The sequence below is a fragment of the Nestor notabilis genome, unplaced genomic scaffold (assembly GCF_000696875.1).
Source record: "Nestor notabilis isolate BGI_N333 unplaced genomic scaffold, ASM69687v1 scaffold130, whole genome shotgun sequence".
NCBI classification, from domain to species: domain Eukaryota; kingdom Metazoa; phylum Chordata; class Aves; order Psittaciformes; family Psittacidae; genus Nestor; species Nestor notabilis.
In genome coordinates this window covers 74423-97258 of record NW_009912287.1, presented here as the reverse complement: position 1 = coordinate 97258, position 22836 = coordinate 74423, and the positions used below count along the sequence as shown (strand labels likewise).

Below are 22836 nucleotides of genomic sequence, written 5' to 3'. Positions count from 1 at the left end.
GGCCCAGTGACATAAGTCTGACAATAATGAGGTGCTTTTACTTCTGATTTCTTTCAGGGGATGTGAAATGTTTTGGAGAGGATTGTTATGCACTGGCTTTTGGTGTCCCAGCAGCACTGATGGGGTTGGCCCTTGGTGAGTGGAAACAATAAAGCTTGTAATAGGAGTTACCATTTTTGAGTCCGTGAATAGATGAGAAAATGTACAAATTCACGAGCTCTGGATGGATACTCAAGGTTTCAAGATTATCCAGAAATTCCACAGTTCAGAACAGCAAGAAAAATCACTAGTTCAGTGGTGGGCAGAGGATGGTTTTACTGCAGTCCTTTATTATAATACTGATGAGAGAGTGGTCTGGGCAATGTTTCACAATACAGTTGCCTTGTTCTATAAAGCAAAAGAAGTCACAAAAATGATTCTTCTGATGGCTTGAAGCTTTACCTGTGAGCAGGCTTGGCCTTTGAACTGCATTCTGAGCAGTTCTTGGAGTTTCCCGTCTTATAGAAGAGAAGCTTAGCCATGCCACTTCTAAACTTCCTGCAGGCTCTTTGCATCTTGGGGCCATCTTTAATGGCTCAGACTTCTGCTTCAGAATCCATGTGCCACAGAAATTGTAGAAGGAGCTGAATGAGATGTTACTTTATTCTGAGCTGTCTCGCTTCACTTGACTGAAGTAATTCCCACAATTACAGTGACAACGTATTATTATGTTGCAATAAAAAACTCATATTGTTCAAGTGTCAGAAGGCAGCCGCAATCACCCTGCTTCCTAAAGCTTGCATCTTAGGCCCATTAATGTACTTGTCAAGATTTCTTCTTCAACCCTTAAGAAATACTCAGCAATTTCCATGTTCTTATTGTTAGTCCTTGGTAACCAATATAGAAGACACCCCATTAACTTAAGTTTCACAGTTGCAAGCTGCTGAGGGGAGCAAGTCTCCTTATTACACTGCATTTGAGAGGTTTTGACACAGCATGGGGTGACTTCTCATTCAGCTTGTTAGCTTAACTGAGAGACCAAACAATTGTGTGATTTCACCACAGCATCTGTGATTTGAAAAGTTCATCCCCCAGAGAATGTGAATGTTGCTTTCCCCTCAAACTTCCATCAGAGAGAAGAATCAGAACTGGAAAAATGTCATCAGGCCACAGCTAACACTGCAGCAATTATTTTCAGAAAAGTGCATGGTCACGGGCCTGAGAAACTTCTCTTTTCCCCTGTGACCTGTTCCTATCGGTTTAAGGCAGCATAGGCTTCTCTGTGCACCACTGTGTGATGAATGTTTCTAGCAGAGTAGTAGCTGCCCAGGGGAAAATGGATGTGTAAATATTGCAGTTTCAGTGGGGGCGTCAATTGAAATGTGTTTTTAGCTAGTGTCCTGCTGCCAGATTCCACAGCCTGCCCAGCAAAGTAGCTCTGTGTTCCTTTGTAACATGTTAAAACGCTCTTGGAAGTGATATATTTGATTACGTGAGCAGAATGCAGAACTGGAGAAAATACCATTTCAGTCCTGACTGGGCCTCTCCCTGTCATGGTGGAAAGCAAAGATAGATTTAGAGGCAGAATGGAAATCTTAGAGAGAAGATTTTTCTGGGCTGCTTCAGTTTCTGAAAGATGAGGGAAGGTTGACACTATTTAATTCCAAATGCCAAAACTAATGCAGGAACCTTGGTTCCCAAAGCAGTCAGTAGCATCTCCAGAAGGTATTTCAGCGAATCTAATGAATCACCTTTTGGAGGCACCAACAAGCCCACAGAGAGATGCTAAAAACTAGGTAGTGCAACTGCCAACTACGGGTGATTTTGAACAAGTCTTTTAGTGCAGCTCACGTAAACTGACTCCAGAGGTGTCTCTGGCAGTTCTGCAAGTCAAAGCTGGATGCGAGGGGTCTTCATAGTCAGAAAAGAGAAACAGTGGGTTCCCTGCAGTGTCCCAGGCCTCCTGTGTTCGTTCAGAGGTGTCTGTTTTTCTCCACTGGCTGTGAGCTGACCCAGATAATTGGGTTAATTTAAAAAGTTGAGGTTGGTTTGTTATATGGATTTCACCCTCAGCTTTTATCGTGCTTCTCTCTGCCAATATCTTTCCAATTGCAAAGTGTTCAGAGGCTCTCAAAGAGCAGGACATATGATATATAATCAGATAGTCCTGTCTCTGGCAGGATTTTGAAGCCTCGGTCTAATATTCTTTGTGCTTTGAAGGAGAAAACCAAGACAAAACAATATCTTAAATTGTATATCCCCTCATGGAAACCATAAATAGAGGTAATTTCTGTTAACACCTGTGTGTGATGCAGTGACCTTAGTGGCTGTTTCCATTGAAATGTGTGTGAGATGCAAATACACAAAGCCTGCTTTGGATCTGGATTAATCCTCACACAGTTGCAATGAGTCAGGGGTGATTCCAACATTAGATACTGCAATTCAATATGGATTTTATTTCAAATTTAGCCTACAAAAAGCATAGATGGAGGGAATGTTCAAAACTTTGATTTCCAGTGTGAATCAGATGTGGAGGTGCCTGTTGTGTCAGAGCAGATCATGAGAAAATTATGGTGACTTCCTAGGAATCACACTGCCTCTTGTAGGATGTTGCATTTTCTTCCATATGAAGGCATTAAAGGCGTTCTATATATACCCAAGGGCATAGAATTTCTGTGGAATACAGGGATGGGGGGATCCTTTCCAGAAGCCAGTGTAGGATTGAGCCTCAGTCGTGTGAATTCCCATTTGGATTATAATATTTTTCAGTTGTGTTCATTGCTGGAAGTGGACTGTACAGAAAAACACCACCACAAGGGAACATCTTATTGGAAGTGTGTAAATGCATCGGTGTAAGTGTGTGCCATTTTCTCTTTTTCATGCATGACTCTGAGGTTGCAGGTCAGAAAAGTGCAAAGGGAGGTGGCATTTGGAGTTCTTTATGCTAGTTCTGGGTATCTTGCTGGTGAGCTGTAAGGAGGAAGAAACATGTTTACGTCCTAGTTATTCTTTCAACATTTCAATTTTTTTTCCTTAGCTACATGAACTGTTCAGTTGATGGCAGTAGAGCCACTACTGGCAGATGCTGCTGAACTGAAAGGAAAATTCAGAAACTTGGAGAGTATCAGATATACAACTCAATTTTTTTCAGCTGAATAATTTTACTGAAGTTTATCAGTTCAAACAAGTTACAGCTTCAGTGGCACTGCTTTCTCCAGTGAGAAACAAACTTGAAAGTTGGTCTAGGAGTGAATGAGGCATGGGCTGCACTGGTAATATGCAAAGAAAGATCTACGAAACAAGAAGGGAGTGAGAGTTCTGGTTTTGATGTTGCTTTGGATAATGAGGCATTTCTTCCCCAGCACAGTGGTCAACCCAGCAGGTGCTTTTTGGAAGAGAACCGAAGAAATTATATTTAAAGCTTTATCATGTAGCAGGTTTTAAATCAAGCATGAAACAAAATTTGGGGGCAATTTTCTGGCACTGCTTACATTTGGGGATGGGGAGAACAGCCTTGAGTCGGCAGCATGACAAGGGTAGGCACACCATGAGTTACTCACCTGGTTTTCTTCCTAGTTTGCTATTAAAAACCGACTGAAAAACCGCTCCAGTCAGATTCCAAAGAGAGATCACTGGCTGGACTGGGCGTCAGAAAAATACTCGGTAAGCGATGATCTGTATGACAGGTTTGGAGGGGGAAGGCAAGCAGACAGGGGAGACAGTAAGATTGGCTTGGCCACACCACTCCTCACATGCACCCAGTCTCAGTTGTCCTGTCCCTTCCCAGGAAACCAGTACTCGCCTGACCCTTACTGAACAGTTTAGGTGCTGCACTGAAATGCAGAAATTCAAGTATGTCTACTCTCACGAGTAAGTGCAATGAATAACTGCCATGCAGAAAGAAATAGGAGTTCTCATGTTTTGTGGCTTGAATCCCCTTTTGGCTTTTTTCACCCCCATCTTACCTTTTTGCCCATTGCCTTTACAGAAACAGCTGATTGGGGAGGTTAAAATGGTGACACGAGTTCTCTTCCTTTTCATACCGCTGCCAATGTTCTGGGCCCTGTTTGATCAGCAGGTACAGTACAGCGTGTTACAGGTCTGTCCACCAGCCTGGGTTTGCACCCTTGTCCTTCCAGGGTAAGACCAAAGCATCCTGGGGACACAGAGTGCCATGTCCCCTAGGTGGTGTCCAGGGGCTTGCTATAAGACAGTATCCACCATCACTGCTGGCCATCCCTCTGCAGTCTAGACCAGGTGTCTGGTGTGTAGGAGGCTGAGAAGGGAGAATGTGCCCTGCCTACTGGCAGGTATTAGAGAGAAGAGAAGGAATAGGTGGGAAATAAGACCTCCAGCACTGTAGTCTTCTCTGTCTCCATGTTTTCTAGTCCTATAGGACATCTTGAAGGCTTCACAGTGGTCTGTTCTCTCCTTAGGGATCCAGATGGACTTTGCAAGCCACAAAAATGAATGCTGATTTTGTAAGTACTTACTGTCACTGGGGCTGGTAAGACTAGTAGTAACGTCACTGCTCTTGCTTTTTAACTGGAGTCTTGCATACTAAGAGCATCTGCTTGATAAGTCTGGGTGAGTTGTACTTCTAGTGATTAGAAGCAAGAGGATCTGTGCAGCCATGTTCAATTCAACACAGCACATGCTGGCTGGGGAGCCATCAGCAGCAGGCAAGGTCAGGAGTGCCTGCCTACTGACAACTGGTTGCTCTGTGACCTTGAGTGGGTAGGGTTTACAGCCTGCTACCCTCATTGAAGACAGAGAAGTCGGGGAATGTTCACATAATCCTTGTAAGGTGTAACTAGAGCTATTGTAGTTTTGCATTTCTGCTCTGGCTTACTTGGTGATACATTATCTTTTGTATAGGGTAGAGATGTGATGAGGATTTATTAGTAGCCATAAAGTTCTTCAAAGATGTGAATGACAAATGGTACAGGGTGCAATGGCAGATAAATTTGCATCACCTGTCTGCCTGAACATGCCACCATACAAGGCTGATTTCCAGACATACAGGTTTTAACAGGCCATCTGTATCTTAGCTGTGGATGCTCTCATCACAATTCAGGATTGTAAATGCCCATTTTTCATTTTGAAAATGACTTAAAGTCCCAAATTTGAACTCTTCTATGTCTCTCCTGTTAAAAATTGGGCTCTCAGCATGTGGTAGTCATCAGGCTTAATTAATTCAAATAGACAAGAAGACGACTACAACTTGGGTAATGTTTATCCACCTCAGAAATACAAAGCAGTGAAAGTTCATGCAGTCTTTGTGATGTGTATTTAAAAAACTTTCTCTGCTATTTTGCGCACTTTCATTTGGTGATCCATTAGCAGCAGATCTAAGAACCACCAGGTGCCACTCATCAGCTCTCCCTTGTGGAGAAGGACATATTTGGGGCTCTTTTGTTATACCACCTTTTTGGCTTGTAATTCAGTCTTATCCACTCTCCACTGGTGGGCTGTCCCAACTCATGAAGGTGAGAATTAACTGCAACATTGGGGTGATCCCATGTTTTCTTGGAAAAATGCTATTTTCTTCTTATTTTTTTTCCCCTCTTCAACTTAGTTTCAAATGAAAAGCATTGTGTGGAGTTCAAACAAACACCAGACACTGCCTGGAGACAGCTCATTGATCCCTTGTGGGGACAGGGACCCTTCTGTCCACCCCTCTTGACCATGCCCAATTGAGGGGGCTGGGAGCAGTGACGCAAGGGTGAGGCACCGCTTATAGCCTTGAGGACTACATCTATGGCTTAAACGAAGAAGTCACAGTTGATCGAAGCCCATTATGTGCCTTGGCAGATGGAGGGAGGAAAGAGGTGTTTGGTGCAGCCTACTGTCTCAAGGATAGTCTTTTGTTACCCTTTTAGGATGCTCAGCAGAATCGCCAACAGAGCTTAGAGGGTCCTGAAGCTTGAGAGCGCTCACTTGTAGGATTTGGGCTTTTCCCATTACAGAAGCAGGGAGGGAGGAATGTCTAAGCCCAAATCCCAGACTGGACACTAACATGCCTATTCATCCCCCCTCGCCTAGTTCACAGCACAGCCAGTCTGAAAGATAGGTCTCAGTACCTATCATAGGCTGTTTCCCAGCTGCTATATATCAAGGACTGAGTATAAGCTTCCTTCTGCAAAATGATTTTCATCAAACACCATGTCCTTAGAAGAAGAGTGTCAGGAGGACAATATTAGCTGCTAAAGCCAACATAAAGCATTTGAGGAAAATGCCTGTGCTGCTGTGGGTCTCTACTGGACTGGTTGCTTGTTTGCCGTATGCACTGTTATGTTATGGTGTTTATGAGTCACTTGGAATATCTTTTTGTTTCAGGGAATATATGTCCTTCAGCCTGACCAAATGCAGGTAAAATACTATAGGGTATGAAATAACCCTTAGAAATGTATTTTCTTTTTCTCTCTCATTTTTATTCTTCTCATGGGATCAGTGGCCTTTCTCTGCTCCTTTTGAAGGTAATAGTTGGTGTGGACTCTGCCTTTATTGCTCACTAGCTGTTTTACAAGCTTAGTCTCAGGATCCAGAAGACTCCAAGGATGTCCTAACATCCTTGAGGCTGAATCTTGCAGAATAGTGCAGAGGTGGGGAGACATACCAACATAATATTTCTTGAACTAGTGCTGGCATGTGGAGGGTACAAACTATGTCTTCTTTTAACATGCTCTTGTGCTGGGATGAGTGTTGTACCTGAAATATGTTTCCTTCCTCCCTTTATGTGGGGCAGATGAAAATGTGAAGGCTTCAAGATTGTGCCATGTTGTCACAGTTGATTATAATTTTTACACTGAACAGCTCTGGAGAAAATCAAAGCTCTTCTGTTCCCTGAAATCTTCCTTTGAAACTGAAACAGCATTTTTCTCTGCTTGCTCTCCATCATTCTCTCTTTTCTTGCTCTGCCACTGCTGGCTGGCAGACAAGCTCTGCCCCTCTCAGGAGAAACTTAGGTCCTGGGGGATTACCAGACTGCATGAAAGTGTGAGAAATAGCCAATCTGACACAGAAGTGCCTGTTCCTCTGGGATTTTACTGAATTCCCAAGATGTTTCCATTACTGCTAATTTGCTGTGAGGTCCCACCACAGCACCGAAGGTCACCTGCTTCTATTGTCAGTGGGTTTTGTACTCTTTAAAAACATAATGCTTCAGTTATGTCTTCAGGGAAACTGTGCCAGTGATGCTTGCTTACCTCTTGGAGGGGAGGATATGAACAAAATGTATTCGTGCTTGTGAAAACTAAATAGCAGAAGCTGTCAAAGTGTAAACTATGATTATATTTTCAAAGGAGGTCTTAAAGTGTTTGTTCATGTTCTTTCTGTAATGGAATTATTTCTGGAGGACAGTGCTTTATTAGTTTAATTACTGAAAGTTGCTTTCTAGTCACTAAAATCCCATTCTTTTGTATTGCAGTTCTTAAATCCACTTCTTATTCTTGTCTTCATCCCAATTTTTGACCTTGGGCTCTACCCCCTGATAAACATGTGCAAATTTAATTTCACGTAAGTACTTTGGGACAATGCAGATGCCTCAGAGCTTTTTCTTTTGCAGGAAGTGTGCGGAATAGCTTTTAAGGAGGAGAAACATGGATTTCCTTTCACCCTTCCCAATACTTGCCTCTATTTCAGCTGCAAGAGGCAGCATCACCCTCTTCCATAAGCCCTGGAAATTCCAGAGGGGAAAATTCTGTGATGTTGGATTCTGCTCTGTACAGATTTTCACTGAGAGCAGATACGAACAGTCCCTCCTTGAGGGAGTCCCTCCCTCATTGTGTTCTTCACTTTATCTCGTATATCATCCCCAAATAGTTCCGTCCCTGTAGGGCCAAATTCATTGTCCCATGTGGGGTACATGTAGTGTTGTGAAAATAGATTTCATGCTAGGATCTGAACTGGTGAGTAGGTAAGGGAATTTCCATATGGCCCAAGCGTGTTATCCCTTGTCTATGTTAGCAAGAAGCGCAGTGTAATAGGAGCAGACCTCCAGGTTGGTTCTGAAACCCACTTTATGCATTTTTTGGTGATTTTACTTCAGAGTATCTGTAGTCTGCTTCTGTGGACTTGATAGCCTTTAGCAGTGAATTTATGTTACGTGGACTCATGGATTTACTTTGCCAGTGCAGTTTCAGCTCCAGCACCAGTTCTCAATGTGAACCACGGCATGGAAAGGGGAGATGAGTAAGAGATGGGCTTAAAAATCATGTTCCTAATCCAAACTAAGATGCTGGGTAGACAAAACGAGGACACAAAATGTGGGTTCCTAATCTGGGTTTCTCACAGCCCAATGAATGTGGAATGTGGATTCAGACCTTTACAAAGAGTGGAGACTGCTGAATATAGAACCACATTTGTTTCAAATCTCAACAACTCAATACTCAGTTTGGACATGCCATTCTGGAACTATTTTATTCTGCTTTGTATCACTGTCTCATGTAACTTTGGTAAAGTTGAACTAGTTTTGCTCCAAGTTCAGAAGCAAGCTCTTTATTCTCTAGAAATGTAAATGTATTGGCAAAAGAAATAACCCAGAATGATGCCACAGATGGTCAGAAACATTGATGACACAAACTACGCATTTTTCTCCTCCTGCTGCTAAATAGCATGCTACTTTTCTTTTGCCTTTCCCAAAAGGGACTTGAAGATATATAATTTCTAGTGCTCCTTCCAACATCACAGGTTAACATAATGCCATGAGCTATTCCCACTAGAAGAGCTAGGAACAAGATAATACAAAACTTGCAAGCAAAGAGCTTTCTTAAATGGCACACCAGTTTTAATTGGCCTCAGTGCTGGCCTCATACAGAAAAATAGAATAGTTTAAAGTTAAATGATTGCAATTTTAAACAGCATGTCATCCCCAGTGCCACCTGTTGGACAGATTATTACATGGTTTTGGCACATTTTTGGCTCTAAGAAACAGTATTTTATATTTAAAATTACTCTATTTTTTTCTCAATGGCACATCTTCCATTTGCTCCATAGACCTATTAGGAAAATGGCAACAGGTATGATCCTTGCAGGGATGGCGTTTGGACTTGCAGCTATTGTGGAAGTCAAAATAAATGTAAGTATAGCACAAGGGATTCTTTGAAATACTTTCTTTCCCTGGGGTGTTTTTATTGATGCCTGTTGGATAACCCTTTTAACCATTGTGTTCCTTGATCATAATTTTTAATGTGTTCTTTACAATGGAGCGTTCTGATCCAGTTGCTAATGATAATTCTTACTTTGTCTACTTTTCCCTCTCTTTGTGTCTTTTTTGCTCTTTCTAGTCTTTGCAGTTTTGCTGTGCCGGTCATCTGTATTGGTCTATATTCTAGATTTCCATCATCAAAATGCTTGGCAGACATCTAGTTAATGCTAGTGATTAATTCCCAAAAGGTAGTCTGTTCTCTCTCCTATTTCTTGCTGTAGCTTGCCTATACTTTACTGTTTGGGGTTTGGTGTGTGTGTGGTGGTTTTGCTTTTCTAATGTAATCACTTTCCTACTTCAGGGTAGGAGTGTGCTGTTTTACAAGCCAAATTGATTCTCCTGTAAGGCAGGTGAATGCAGTCACTTCTGTAGTCACAGGCATCAGGGACTGCCAGGCATCCCCAGACAGGATGGCAGTAAATTTTTTGTAGATTCAGTGCTAGCCCCTGCAGATTTGTACTGTTTGTTTCTGGCCCATGACCAACACTGTGCAGACTCTGGCTAACCTTTGTCTCACAAAAGTTACTATAGGATTAATTTTTAAAGCTTCCATGTATACTTAAAATGTTTTGTCAGAGTGGCTGGCACACAGCCCTGGACTAACATCTGCTGGTTGCTCGGGTGAATCCACTCGCTGAAATGAAACTTTGTGGGTTCAGGTCTTCTTTCTGATCTATTTACATGGGCAAAGGAATGCTCTTGCTGCCACCACCAGCAACTATGGACAAGCACTGAAAGTCTGCTCTGGCTGTGGATGACTCCTCTGGGCAGAGGGAAGGTGAATTAGAGGTTACCCCTCCCTGAGCATGGAAATTTACCCTGAAGTCCACTAAGAACTTTAGCAAGGGGGATAAGATGGCCCACCTTCACTTGGCTGCGGTAGCACAGATGAAAAGCCACAGTAATGGAATTTTTTGGATCACATTAAGAGACCTGTTAGTCCAGAGCAGCATGTAGGTATCAGTGAAATCAGTGTCGCCTTGCCTTCTCTGCCACTACATCTCCCTACTGAATTAAGTTCAAGCTGCCCTGCCTGCAATACCCAAATTATAGGATAAGATAGAAAAAAATGAATAGCTCTGAAGTATTGCTGGCAGATACTTGCAAATAAAGTGAAGAAGTTTTTTTTAAATATAATTCATTTTAGATCTGCAGGTAGGACAAGGCTGATACTGATTGATGTACTCTTTCTAGGAAATGATTCCTGACAGAAAGAGATACCTCTCTGCTAGAGGCATTGTCTTCCCATTCTCAGTTAACACGGAATAAGATCTATAGAGTCAGCTGTTAGAGAGCATTGTGTCAAGTGGTGCAGAAGTATCAATTACAGACATGGAGCTGGACTGGGATTTTCAAAACTGCTTAGTTTCTGGCCTAATTCTTCTCCCAGTCGCTGACTGCAGTGGGAAATAATTATTCTGGTCACTGCTTTTGAAAGCTAAGCACAATTTTTTCCATTCTGATATTGCAGTTGGTTGAATACAGGCACTAGGGAGCTGTATAATGAAAGCAGTGACATTGTTCTACCTACCCCTCAGTTGCGTAGCCTATATGCTTAGCGGTGTGAAGAGCAGTTTTTTGGGAGGAATGATAGGTTGGCTATTGAGCTACTACAAGAAAATGTCCCTAAATAAGATTTATGTTCAGTTTTCTCTCAGTGGAACTTTATATGAGGAAGAGATGGAAAAGTGTCATTACGGAGAGGAAGACTATTATGGCTAAAAATGAAGAGATATTAAGGTGCTAATAAAGCATATAGATGGCACTTAAAGCCTTTTACTTTAATTAGGAAACTGATATGCCTCGACTTGTCCCAGAAGAAAGTTTAATTCGGGTCCTGAATTTGGCAAAGAACCCTGTTCAAGTGACAATCCAAGACAAGGACCTATTTCAGCAGCCTGTGGAGGCTTTTCAGGTAAGCATATATGTGGGGCTAGAGGGCCTGACTTGTGAACCATTGAAGAAAGGGTGGGCTTTTCTCCAGGCATTTTCTAATAAAGCCCACGGGTACTAGAGCTTGTTCTCCTTCACCACGTTAGAAGCACCATGGGAATAAATTTAAAAATGGAGCATATTATCTCCATTGATGAGACATAAATGGAAAGTCTGAAGACATATTTCCATGGCAAAGGAGGAAATGGCTAACTACATTCATGAGTAATTTGGAATAAAAGATAATTGTACTGAGATGAGCATGTTAGAGACATTCAACTCAAATCTTCCAGTGCTCAGACCAGGCATTACTGCTGGGATCTGGAGGGAATCTGAAAAGTATTTACCTCCAAAGTAGGAAAGAATTGGGAAGGCAGTTAACTGGGCACGGGCACTGGGTTGCTTCCTATTTCAGCTTCCAGATTACTTTACAGGTCAGACTAATTTGGGACTCAGATGGGCAGTCTGCTGGCCACCAGATCATTGGCAACAGAAGGTACTCCAAGCACTGGCTTGACCAGCTCAAAGCCTATAGATCAGCATAGGTCTTTTGCTGTAGAAGACAGCTGTGACCTCTCTTTAGAAAGTGCCTTGAACAGAGGGTAGGGTTACACTTAGTGGGAAGAGTCAGATCCTTTCTTATCTGAAGAAAGTGTAACCAAGTTTGTTTTCTCTACAGAACCCAGCTGAGTACTCAAAATTAATACTGAATGGAGAGCAACAGAGCCTTCGCTTCACCCTGCAGTATCAAGGATTGTCTCTTCCTTTTAACTACACCGTGAAGGAAAAATCAGTATATAGCTTAATTGTTTTTGAGGCAGACGGAAACCTATCAAGCCGCTTAGTGAGTGTGGGAGTGAAGTGTAAATACAGTATTAATTCAGTGACTGTGATGATACAATGGGGTAATAGGCTCATTAATTCATTTGCTTAGTTGCAGTGTCTCTCTGATTGCTCTCAGATGCTCTAAACCTGACTTCTTAGCTAGCAGCACTGGAACTGTACACATTTCTGCTGGTTGATTAATAGAGGCGTTATGGCATCTGAGAGTTTCTGGGCACACTTTAATCCAGTGTATGCTGCAGTGGCAGAGCAAAGTCATGCCTGCTAGGCAGCAGAGCTTGAGAAAGCTGAGGAAACGGAGCTGAAGATTTTCCCCTGAAGATGGTTCTTTAAAGCAAAGATGTTAAAGAGGCTCTGGGGTTGGGCTGGAATAACAGCATCAGAGGAATGATTCCAGGTTTAGTTATTGCAAGTGTCTAGTGAAAATGCACAGAAGGCCCACTTGTTTTGCTGAACAGAATAAATGATTAAGCTCATTTCAAGCTCTGCAGCAGCGCTGGCTGTGTTCGGACTTCTGTGTATTGCTGCAACAATCAGAGAGGCATATGGAGCGTATAGGGCCAGATTCACATATCTTTTACATGTAGCTGTATCCTAAGAGGATCTCTTGAAATGAATGGTGTTACTGCACATGTGGCAGGTGTGTAAATGCCAACAGAATCTATCCTAATGCTAAAATATCAATTCTCTTTGCAGTTCGTCAGCCTTGCAGGGTTGCCACACCAAACATTCAATATTGTATAGTAGAAATCACGTAACCGTTTTTTAAAATGAGGAGTTTTAAGGATTTATTTTTTCCTAACATTGGGATTTTTTTGCTGCTTTATTGTTTAGAGCCTGGAGCTGATTATTGCAGAATGTTAAGTTTTCCTGTGACCCTAATGACTGTATGCTGTTAGCTTAAGAAATCGATACTCATACAGTGATTTTCATACAGTCCTTAGGAAGTGAAAGCCTGGGACAGTCTGGAGCAAAGCAATCTCTGAGCTTCAGTGCATATCTATGCTGCCCTAGCTATCTAGCCTGTGCTTAAATTAATGCCCACCCTGGCACAGGCAGGCTGCTATGCACTGGGGAACGGCTGTGCTGTCAGGTGATGCACTTGACCTGTCATTCTCAGCTGTAGATAAAGGAAGTGTGTAAGACAGTATGGTAAATGATACTCACTTTTCCAGCATTGCAATGCAACAAATGCAATGCCAGCATCACTGCTGTGTTGCAGTGCTTCCCTGGAGTAGCCATGGCCCACTCCATCCTTCCTTGCTGCTGGGTTTGGCCTTCTCACTCAGAGAGGGGTGCTTTCCGGGAAGGATCTAATCTGAAATTGTTTACTTTTCGTTTATGGGCTGTTGAGTAAGCAGGAAATGAATTTGAGAGCTCTGGGGATCATCGAATAATAATTTGGCTGGCCTCTCTGCAACAAACTAGAGTTTTAATCCCCATGTGTCTCCCATGGAAGAAAATGATTATGTTTACTATTTATTGCTTTGACATTTATTTTTCACTGTGTCTATTTATTATTTAGGGCATAAATTATCTGTGGGTCAGCATATCACACTGAAGTACAATAGACATTTATAGGTACACTGAAATTCTGGATCCTTGGTCTCAGAAGCCCAGGGTTTAACATCAGGAAGAGAGTGAAGAGAAAGGGCTGGGAAATTTTGAGTGAAAGTCAGTTTCTGAAGGCAGATTCAGTCCCTTTTGGCTTGCCTGGGTTTCATCTGCGGGCAGCACAAATTGAAATTGCCCTGCCAGTTTAAGTGGACATGGCACAGCTGTGGATTTCTACCAACCAAGAACCTTGGTCTGTATTCTTTTTCTGTGACCTTAAATCTTCAAGGCATGGCTGTCTTTGCTGTCCTTTTATTTTCAGTGCTGTATACCAAATAGGCTCTCCTCAAATGAGCATAGATCATGTTAACTATTGAGCTGTGATCTCCATGAGAGGCACTCTCAGTCCCCAGTGTGCCCAACCAGGTGGCTGTTTCAGGGGTGTGTCTGCAGAGACTATGAGTGCAAACAAGCTCAGTGCATCTTGGTTTCTCCTGCTCTGTGCCTGCACCATACAACAGTTTTATGTCTTGAGTATTGAGGGTCAGGGAAAATGAGTGATACATGGTGAACAGAGCAGTAACCTAGTGGTTCCTCTGGGCTATAGGCTTCTATGAAGTCAATGAGTATGCTGAGAATCAAGGTCTGAAAGTTAGGCAGTTGCAGGTTTTGTAGGAGTAAGGTACTTATGCTTAATTTTAACTAATCATTGAAAGAAGCTAATGTGGATAATGATCTCTTGCTATCTTCAGATCAAGACAAATACTTTTTTGGAGGGTGTTACATGCCTCAGTAGAAGGGGTGACTGGCTGAAACTCTGCAGCCTTTGTTATGCAGGAGATGAGGGAAAGAAGGTATGATCTCATCTTAAGCCCTTGGTGGAGCTGAAATTTTGCTGTTGGCTTCATGGTACCAGGGCTTCTGTGGCCTGATGTAAAGCTTATGTGAGAGGCCAGTCAATTTCCATGGGTTTTGCAAGACTTGTGTAACTCCATAGACACTAGTATTTTCTGCTATACACTGTTACAAGGCAGCAGTAATGAATTTGTTTGATTTTCTTTCTTTCGCTCTTTAGATTACAGACTTGGAAGCAAAGCCAGAAAATGGTTTGGCAGCTGTTAGGTAGGAATGGCTTTTTTTTGAGAATTTGGAGGTGGTGGGATGAAGGAAACTGCTTTTGTCTATCAGACTATATGTAACATAACCCAGATGTTCTCAGATTGGAGTCTAGTCTACTCTTCTCAAGTGCGGACTAGACTAAGGTGTCAGCTGCAGAGGCTTAACAGCGTGTCACCTCCCACAGTTGCCATGCAGAGCTGAGCATTATTGCTGCTTACTGCCTAGGATAGTCTGAGCTGAGATGCCAACAGAAAAGATGTCCCTTGGAAGAGTGGTAAACTCATCTCGCTGTGTTCTACCCTTTGGGAAAGAAAAAGAAGCAGCAATCTGGAAAGTAGTCATTGCCATTTGTCCTCTGCAAACTGGCCGACTCATGACATTCACTTATGTCACCCAACCTCATGCACAAATGCCTACTAAATTTGTAAACAATTTACGTCCTTATAAACAATTCAGCTGGGCATTGGGATCTGCTTAAGCAGCTAGTCTACTTTCCTAATCTGAGCTAGTCCATGAACAGACCTGTGCTGTCATCTCACTGAGGTCACAGTTACCACATCACCAGACCTGTGTGAGGCTGCTGAGATGCAGAAGCAGCAGATTTGCAAAAATGTTTGCAATGAAGAAAAAAAAAAAGGTGATTCCAGCTGGATTTCTGGTGGATTTGGGCCAGCTCCAATTTAAAGCAAATAAACAAAACCTCAAAAACTTCAGACAGTATAAACCAATGTCCAGCTGCCTTATCTGAAAGCCTGAATTGATAGAGCATGAAAGCAGTATCTTTTCATAGCCCTGTGCTTGCGAAGGCTTCTACTGGCTAAACATCACCTTTGAGAGTTGATTGATACCTGCAGTCGGGAATGTTTTATATTTTCCTGTGAACATTTTTGACAAAATCTCAAAACTTTCCCTTCAACAATTTGTGAAGAAGTTTCACTAAGAAGAAACTATTTTTCCACTAAAAAGGTACTTTTGTTAAGCTTTATTATCTTCAGGGATTTTGGCCCCATTTTAAGAACTGGAAACCAAGAGAACATTGCTGTGAAAGGTTTGGTTTTGATGCAGACATCTTATTTTGCTAGAAAAGTCTTTCCCTCTGGTAGAAACTTCTTGAAAAGTACACCAGCATGATGCACACGCTCATCAGGACGCACAGCTTTATAGTTTCCTGGTGTAGGCTGGGCCTCTGTCCTCTCAAACAGCCACGGAGCAATTGTCATATAATTGGGTTGGAAAGGACCTTAAAGATCATTTGGTTCCAACCCCTCTGTCATGAGCAGGGACACCTTCTGCTAGATCAGGTTGCTCAAGCCCCATCCAACCTCCCCTTGAGCATTTCCACGACCTGTGCTAGTGTCTCAGCACCCTCACAGTAAAGAACTTCTTCCTAATCTAAATCTCCCCTCTTTCAGTTTAAAGCCATTCCCCTTATCCTGTCACTCCATGCCCCTGTAAAAAGTCCTTCTTCAGCTTTCTGTAGGCCCCCTTTAGGCACTGGAAGGCTGCTCTAAGATCTTGCTGGAGCGTTCTCCTCTCCAGGCTGAACAAACTCAACTCTTTCAGCCTGACTTCAAAGGAGAGGTGCTCCAGCCTGCTGATCATCTTGGCCTCCTCTAGACACACTTCAATCTTTGAAGGTCTCTGAGAAGAGATTGCCTGGAAGTCCTAACCCTCATAATGTGAGGGTCCTTTTCACAGGACAGAGTAAGAGGGTAAAATTACACAGCAAAGAAAATTAATCTTATATTGGAAAAACTGGGCAGCAAATCAGACTGGAGAGGTTGTCATAACCTTACGGAATTACAGAATGCTTTGGGAGAGAGAGTGCACTTCTGAAGTGTCTGATATGCTTCTCCTGCCCTGTCTGACAACTCAATGAAATACGCTTTCTTTGCAGATTCATTAATGGCTTGAACCAAGATGTCAACCTCACCATTGACAGCAAACGGTTCGTTGCTGTTCAGAGAAACTACAGTGCTTCTGAGTACTCGCTGTTAGAGAGGGACAGGTAAGTTTCCTTTGCTGAGCTGAAGGTCCTACCTGAGGCCCTTCCATGGATACAGTGGGGCTTTTTCAGGTGAATAACAAAACCTTCATTGCTATTTTCTTGGCATTTGCCTGCGGGGGCAGATGTTTGTAAAATACAGAATTACCAGCTCTGTGCAGCTCCAGACAACTCCTATGGGTGCAGAAGCTTTTGGGGGGGGGGGGGGGGGAGGGGCTGGAGGGAAGAGGCTGGCCATTCCTGTGCATTTGTCAGCCGAATAAGGTGGACATGGTAAAGTTCCCTCTGCCATTCGATGCCTCCTGTATTTTGATATTCTCACAGGCCCAACTGTTATGGTATTCTCAGGGAAACGCCAATTCATATTCTGTGCTACAAAGTGTTGGTATGTGGGCTGGTAACATCAAGGAACATTACATGGCTTTGCAGGCTAGGCTTGTTAGACAGTGGCTCCATATGGCCTTGGTTTGGCAGCTTTGGAGTTGGCTCTTGCAGGATATTTCTGGCGTTTGCAATGTTTCAAAACAAGCTTCATGGCTTTTCTCTGCATCAGTTCCATCCAAAATATTTATTGCTGCAATTTAGTAGGATGAAGCAGCTATTGTGGCAGTGTTGCTGAGCGTCAGTGCCATCTCACACATCCAAAACCAGAAGAACAAATCTGAAGGCTAATTTGCTCTATTGAAAGGAAACAAAGTGGCTTGTGGGTGCATATCTCTGATTTCCCGAAGGCTGCTTGAGCCTGGCTAACCTGTCTGGCCCACAGTTCTTGAAGGAGTGGAGGAAAGTTTGGAAGGAATACAAACCTGAGGGGCAAAAAAAATCAGTGCCAAGAAGCAGAAACCATTTAAAACTGCTAGCAATAACTCATGTCACTAGGTGAACTCCAGTTAGTGCCTAAGTGTTTCTGGAAGGAAAAATGACAAGAATTCTAGTGATTGTCTGACATAAACATTACTGCAGCTTTGCATCGTATATCCTCCCTGCTCCATTGTATGGGCATGTTTGATGCTCTTTGTCAGTGAGACTAACTGGAAAATGCTGTACTTCATCCTTTTATCTAGATATAACAATGGAAAATGCATAACTGAAATGGGAGAGTTTACCCTGGAGCTAGGGCTGCTTGACTTCGGCGCGTCATACACCATTGTGATAACTAATGTAAGTGTCCCTGTGATGATAACAAGCTGCTTTTGTTCTTATGTTGGTGACTCTCACTTGCTTTCTCTACCCTGCAAGACCTGGGCAGTAGGCATCTGAAGGCAGTCCACTATACAAGGGCTAGTGAAAGGTTTCGACACCTACATAAGCAAGGTGGATGGGTACTCATCCCACCTTACACTGTGATCTTGTCAGATAGATTAATCAGAAGTAAGATCCGTTCCTTCGTAGAAATTGTCCATGGAAAATCATGTGATCTGTGGTTTGTGCTGGTCTTATGCCATCCATCCTTATTCAGTTAACACTGATGTAGCACACTGCAAAGAGCTATGACAGTCTACCAAGAGCTGACTCTGCTTGTGGTCTTTAAAATACTATACCTGATGGTAACTCACACCTGAAAAATTCTGCAGAAACAGTTTGATATATCCTCACATTTACTGATCTAAAGGTGGGCCTTCCAAGGCTTGTGGATTATGCCTGGAGGGGGAAGAGGGATAAAGTGTTGAAGAAGATGGTTGGTGAGATTGTGCATCTTTTTTTCCTCATCTCACTGTCTGTACAGCTCATTTGGAGCCTAGGGTAAAGTCAAGGCAATGGTTTTCTGAACAACCTAGCCCTAACGGGGCATGAGCACTGCAGAGAGGGTGGATTCCTTTCCAAGCTTGCCAGCCTCTTAGGCTCGCTGCTCCAATCCTGGTCCAGCTGGCAAGAGCCACAGAGATGAACGTGATCAGCTTAGTTTCCATTTTAACCTTTCCACTGCATAGTCACACAGACAAACCAGGTCTGACAGGACATACTGCTAAGCTGCCCTCTGAGACTTTGAGTACTGTGTTGTGATGAGCAGAGCAAACTGCTGTCAGCTACTCCCTGGCAGTAACATCTCCCTGTTGGGCAATTAGTGGGACCTGTTCATGTCTGCGGAGTCCAAATACACAGGGGGAAAAATAGAGCTGCAAAGCACCTGGTGGTTTTTTTTTTAAACTTCAGTAGCTGGAGTGGGATGCACAGTCCTGGAGGGAAGAGGCAGATGCTGCCATCTGTGAGTGCAGAGATTTATGTCCGTAAACCACATACACACTCAAAGTGATGTTGGCCAGACCCTTCCTCCACGGCTGCAAGTCTCTTTCACCAGATGAGAAACTAAGAAAAGAAGTTGCATTAAGAATGTTACACTAATAATATTCTCCTAAAGCCTCTGGTAAATGCAACTGAGTCAGGGTCAGTTGACGTAGATGTGTCCCACATCACTGTGGACAAGAATTCCAGTTTGTGGACCCGTATACAAAAGTCCCTGCTGTAGCCATGGCTACTCTGGGGTAGCTCTGTGACTCAGCCCTTCTGGGCCCTGTGCTAGTCCTTTGATCTTTTTGACCCTCTGTTTTTCCACCTCTCTGCCTGTGGTTTCTTCCTTCTGTAGAGAGTGAGTTTGTTCCAGGCCAAGATATTTTTTTAATTATTGCAGTGATTTGTACCAAGCCCTGCTCCTCTGCCAGGAGTGCTATATAGAAGAACCAGGAATGCAATATATTAGTCTGCTAATGTGGCTGTGATACTTAAATCATAGAGATGCTGCCTTCTACCCAGCCTTCCTCAGTGAGCAGTTATAGTATGGTGCTTGTGACTTTTCTTTATGGGCTTAAGAGCAATGCTCAGCTCTCCTCTCACCCCTTTTAGCCTGCTAAAATACAGTATCTTGATTTGCCTCCCTGCATTGTGATTAAGTGCATCTCATAAACATCCCTTGTATTTTCCCAAGTATTCTCCTTACATGTGGGGTTTTCTGCCTGAAGTCATTTCAGCCTAGTGTTTTTCTGGCTACTAGTCAGGTCTCTCTGCCTCTGTGCATCAGAGGCAGTATTAATTACATCTGGGAAAGCAAACAAAAATAATTAGGAATACAGCTACAATAACTAACTGAATACATCTGGTACAGGGCAGTCTCTGCTGCTCTTGGTATTCCTGAACTGGATTTGTTTGGGTGTCACTGTTATCATAGGGGATTTGTACAGTGCTGATGAAATGGGAGCACTGACCACATGGATGCCATGAGCGTTTATCCTCTCATCCTCTTCTGGCCTTGGGGACAGCTGCGGGTCACAGGCTCTGCACAAGTACTACACAGACTTCTCCCAACCCCGCTACAGAAGATGACTTGTTGGTTTGCAATAGCTTAGGCAACTCTTGTGGCACGTGAACAAGTGGGAATGCTTCAATCCTGCCACCTCTGTGCTGTGCAGTAGGAGTTATCCAATTCCTGACAGGCTTGGAAATGGCAGGGGTCAGACCCATAGTTTTACTTCCAAGACAGAGATTTGCTTCCATATTTGCTTAAAATTTTGTCTTGGTAAATTGGCTGTTGCTGTCTAGGCTAAGAAGGATCTGATATTTCAGTAGCTAATCAGTGTGCATTTATTTTCCTGCTAGGTTTCTGGAGGTGCAGTTAAGACATGGAAGTCAGAAGACATAAAGGCCAACAATGTCCATATGGCTTGGCAGTTACCACAGTACTTATTAATATCTGCTGGGGAGGTGATGTTCTCCATTACAGGTCTGGCCTTCTCCTATTCTCAGGTATTCCACTTAAAGATAAGGGGCTTACAATTAGACTTCAGGATTTATTCCTGCATCTGCTGTTGACTTGTAATATGTCCTTTGGAATGGCACTGACTCACTTAAGCTAAAAGTGGGTTTATAACACAGCTTGCTGAGTGCTCTCAAAGTAAATTAATTCCAACTCTAACTATTCTATGATAACTCTGAAGGATACCTGTTCTCAGTTATACTCAGGACTTTTCTAGTGAACCTGAGAACACAGATAGAAGTTTAATGTGAAGGCTCTGAATAGTTTAATATCAGGTTTTTCTCCCAGTCAAATATTTTGTGGTATGTATTTTCCAGTGATAAGAAGCCAAAGGTATCTCAAGGATTATAGGGTGGCATGGGGCCTTAGAATCTGCTTTAAATGGAGAGAGTGAAGGGGTCTAAGACTACATGAGTCTAAAAAAGAGAGCAAGGGGTAACAAGTGTGCAAGGGATGATTTGATTGTTGTCTAGGGAGAAGGTTTATGAGAAGAGAGGAAAGAGAGGATGGAGACATTACAAGATCAAAAAGCTGAAGCTACTCAAATTTATCCTGGGAGTAAATTGCAGATGTTTATTAACAGTGGGACAATCTGTAATGAAATGTAGAAACTTTGTCATCAGCAGTAAGTTTAACATCAAGATCCAGTTCCAAAGGAGTACAGCCATATGGCACCAGACTACAAGTTGCAGGTGGTGTTGTGTGGTTCCCTGGACTTTTTGATTGTACAATTTCAGATGATGCAGGTTGGGGACGATCAAGATCCAGCTCCGCAAAAACAGCATCTCTTCCTTCTTCACGTGTCCTCCTGGAGGACATGTTTTGAAAGTTCCTTGTATGAAGCTGCTGAGATTAACCACAGAAATTAACTGCTCTGCACAGAGGAAATTTCTCTCATCTCCTAGACTGAGCCCAGTGACACCTACACTGAGCGGGACATCACAGAGTGAACCAGGGCGGAAGGGCACAGTGTGATACCCACTGATCCAGGCCCTTCTCTTTTCAGTCTCCAGCCAGCATGAAGTCGGTGCTGCAGGCAGGCTGGCTGCTCACGGTGGCTGTTGGGAATACCTTTGTGCTTGTTGTTGCCCAAGCTGCACCAATGGCACAGGTATGGTTTGGCTCTTAAAGCAGAGGTAATGCTTTTAAACAGGCTTCTGGATGTCCATGTCCTGTGGGCACAGCTTTTCAGCACAGCCCTAGGCTCCTGCAACTGAGTGATGGCAGACTGCACTGAGGTGTCCCAGACAGGGCTCTGCTTTGCCCTCAGCAGAGTTGCCCTCTGGAGCCATGGCCCAGAGTCTAAGCCTCTCAGTGGTAATAAATTACGTTGATGCAATAACTGCAATGCACTGTAATAACATTGATGTAGCTCAGCTCTAACATGCAGGCTGCATTTGGGCCTGAAGCCTGGCCATGATGCCAGCCATAGATTTCAGTTTCTTACCAAAAGCAGCTTGCCTTCATCCAGGTAGTCCAGTGGGCTGTCAGCCTCCTCATGTGTCTAGCTTGGGAATCCCTCAGGGCCAGCTGCCTGTGTCACCCTTGAGATGATCAGCTTGCATGGGGAGGTTGTGGTATGCAGGTTGTTTAATTGAGGCTATCAGACTTCTGGATTGGTGCCATGAAGGTGTGAACTCAGGATTGTTGCTGGCTAACATGAAACTACCTCTTCCAAAGGCATCTTGTGGGCAAAAAGCCTAGACAGGTATGTTCCAGTCAGGATGGATTTTTAAGAAAAGATTTAATGAAACTAGCCCAATCTAACTAACAGGTTTGTTTCAAGGTATATCACATATTCATAATTAAATTATGTGTACTTGAGTTTACCAGAAAAACAGGATAAGAAAGTTTCTTTCTTGTAAGCAGTTTTGGAAACTAAAAAGTAATTTTCACCCAGTTCTTTAGAAAGCACTTGGAGGTGTAGAGATATCCTCTGGACTGAGCATCAGGGCTCTCCTGACCTGCTGTTCTTTTTTCTTTCCTAGTGGGCTGAATTTGTCTTGTTCACTGTTCTCCTCTTTGCTGTGTGCATTGTTTTCTCCATCATGGGATATTTCTATGTCAGTGTGGATCCAGAGGACCTAGAAGAAAAGGAAGAGAAGAGAGAGACCCCAAGCAGAGGAAACATGATTAGTCTTGTTACTCAGAAAACAAAGCTCTAACACATGATGGGTTGGGATATTTTTTTTTTTTGAATCAGAAGATGGGAGGGTAAAATGTTCTTTTTTTTTTTTTTTTTTTTTTTTTTTTTTTTTTAATAGCATTGCAATCTTTATTACTCAAAACGTAGCTACCGTCTAAATGGGACCAAATAGCCCTTTATAAAAACAATGGGGGTCCTGAAATCAGAGCAAAACTCCCTGGGAAAGTTCCTCTGGTATTAAAAGCCCTCAAGTAAATACAGTGTAATTTTAAACCTGTCCATCTTTTTAAGTATGGGATGCT

At 43.0% G+C, this 22836-nt stretch overlaps 1 protein-coding gene across 1 annotated transcript in view; it reads left to right on the top strand.

The window, feature by feature from the left end:
- Positions 1 to 22553, top strand: part of SLC15A2 (solute carrier family 15 (oligopeptide transporter), member 2) — a 37644-nt gene extending 15091 nt beyond the window's left edge. The window contains exons 7-22 of the mRNA XM_010018682.1: positions 58 to 135; positions 2749 to 2831; positions 3556 to 3642; positions 3968 to 4057; positions 4416 to 4460; positions 6319 to 6351; positions 7409 to 7497; positions 8977 to 9058; positions 10977 to 11102; positions 11799 to 11963; positions 14592 to 14638; positions 16533 to 16643; positions 17705 to 17801; positions 20232 to 20378; positions 21395 to 21499; positions 22377 to 22553. Of these exons, the coding sequence (XP_010016984.1) occupies positions 58 to 135; positions 2749 to 2831; positions 3556 to 3642; positions 3968 to 4057; positions 4416 to 4460; positions 6319 to 6351; positions 7409 to 7497; positions 8977 to 9058; positions 10977 to 11102; positions 11799 to 11963; positions 14592 to 14638; positions 16533 to 16643; positions 17705 to 17801; positions 20232 to 20378; positions 21395 to 21499; positions 22377 to 22553 (1562 nt within the window). The remainder of the gene's footprint in view (positions 1 to 57; positions 136 to 2748; positions 2832 to 3555; positions 3643 to 3967; positions 4058 to 4415; positions 4461 to 6318; positions 6352 to 7408; positions 7498 to 8976; positions 9059 to 10976; positions 11103 to 11798; positions 11964 to 14591; positions 14639 to 16532; positions 16644 to 17704; positions 17802 to 20231; positions 20379 to 21394; positions 21500 to 22376) is intronic.
- Positions 22554 to 22836: the final 283 nt, after the last annotated feature.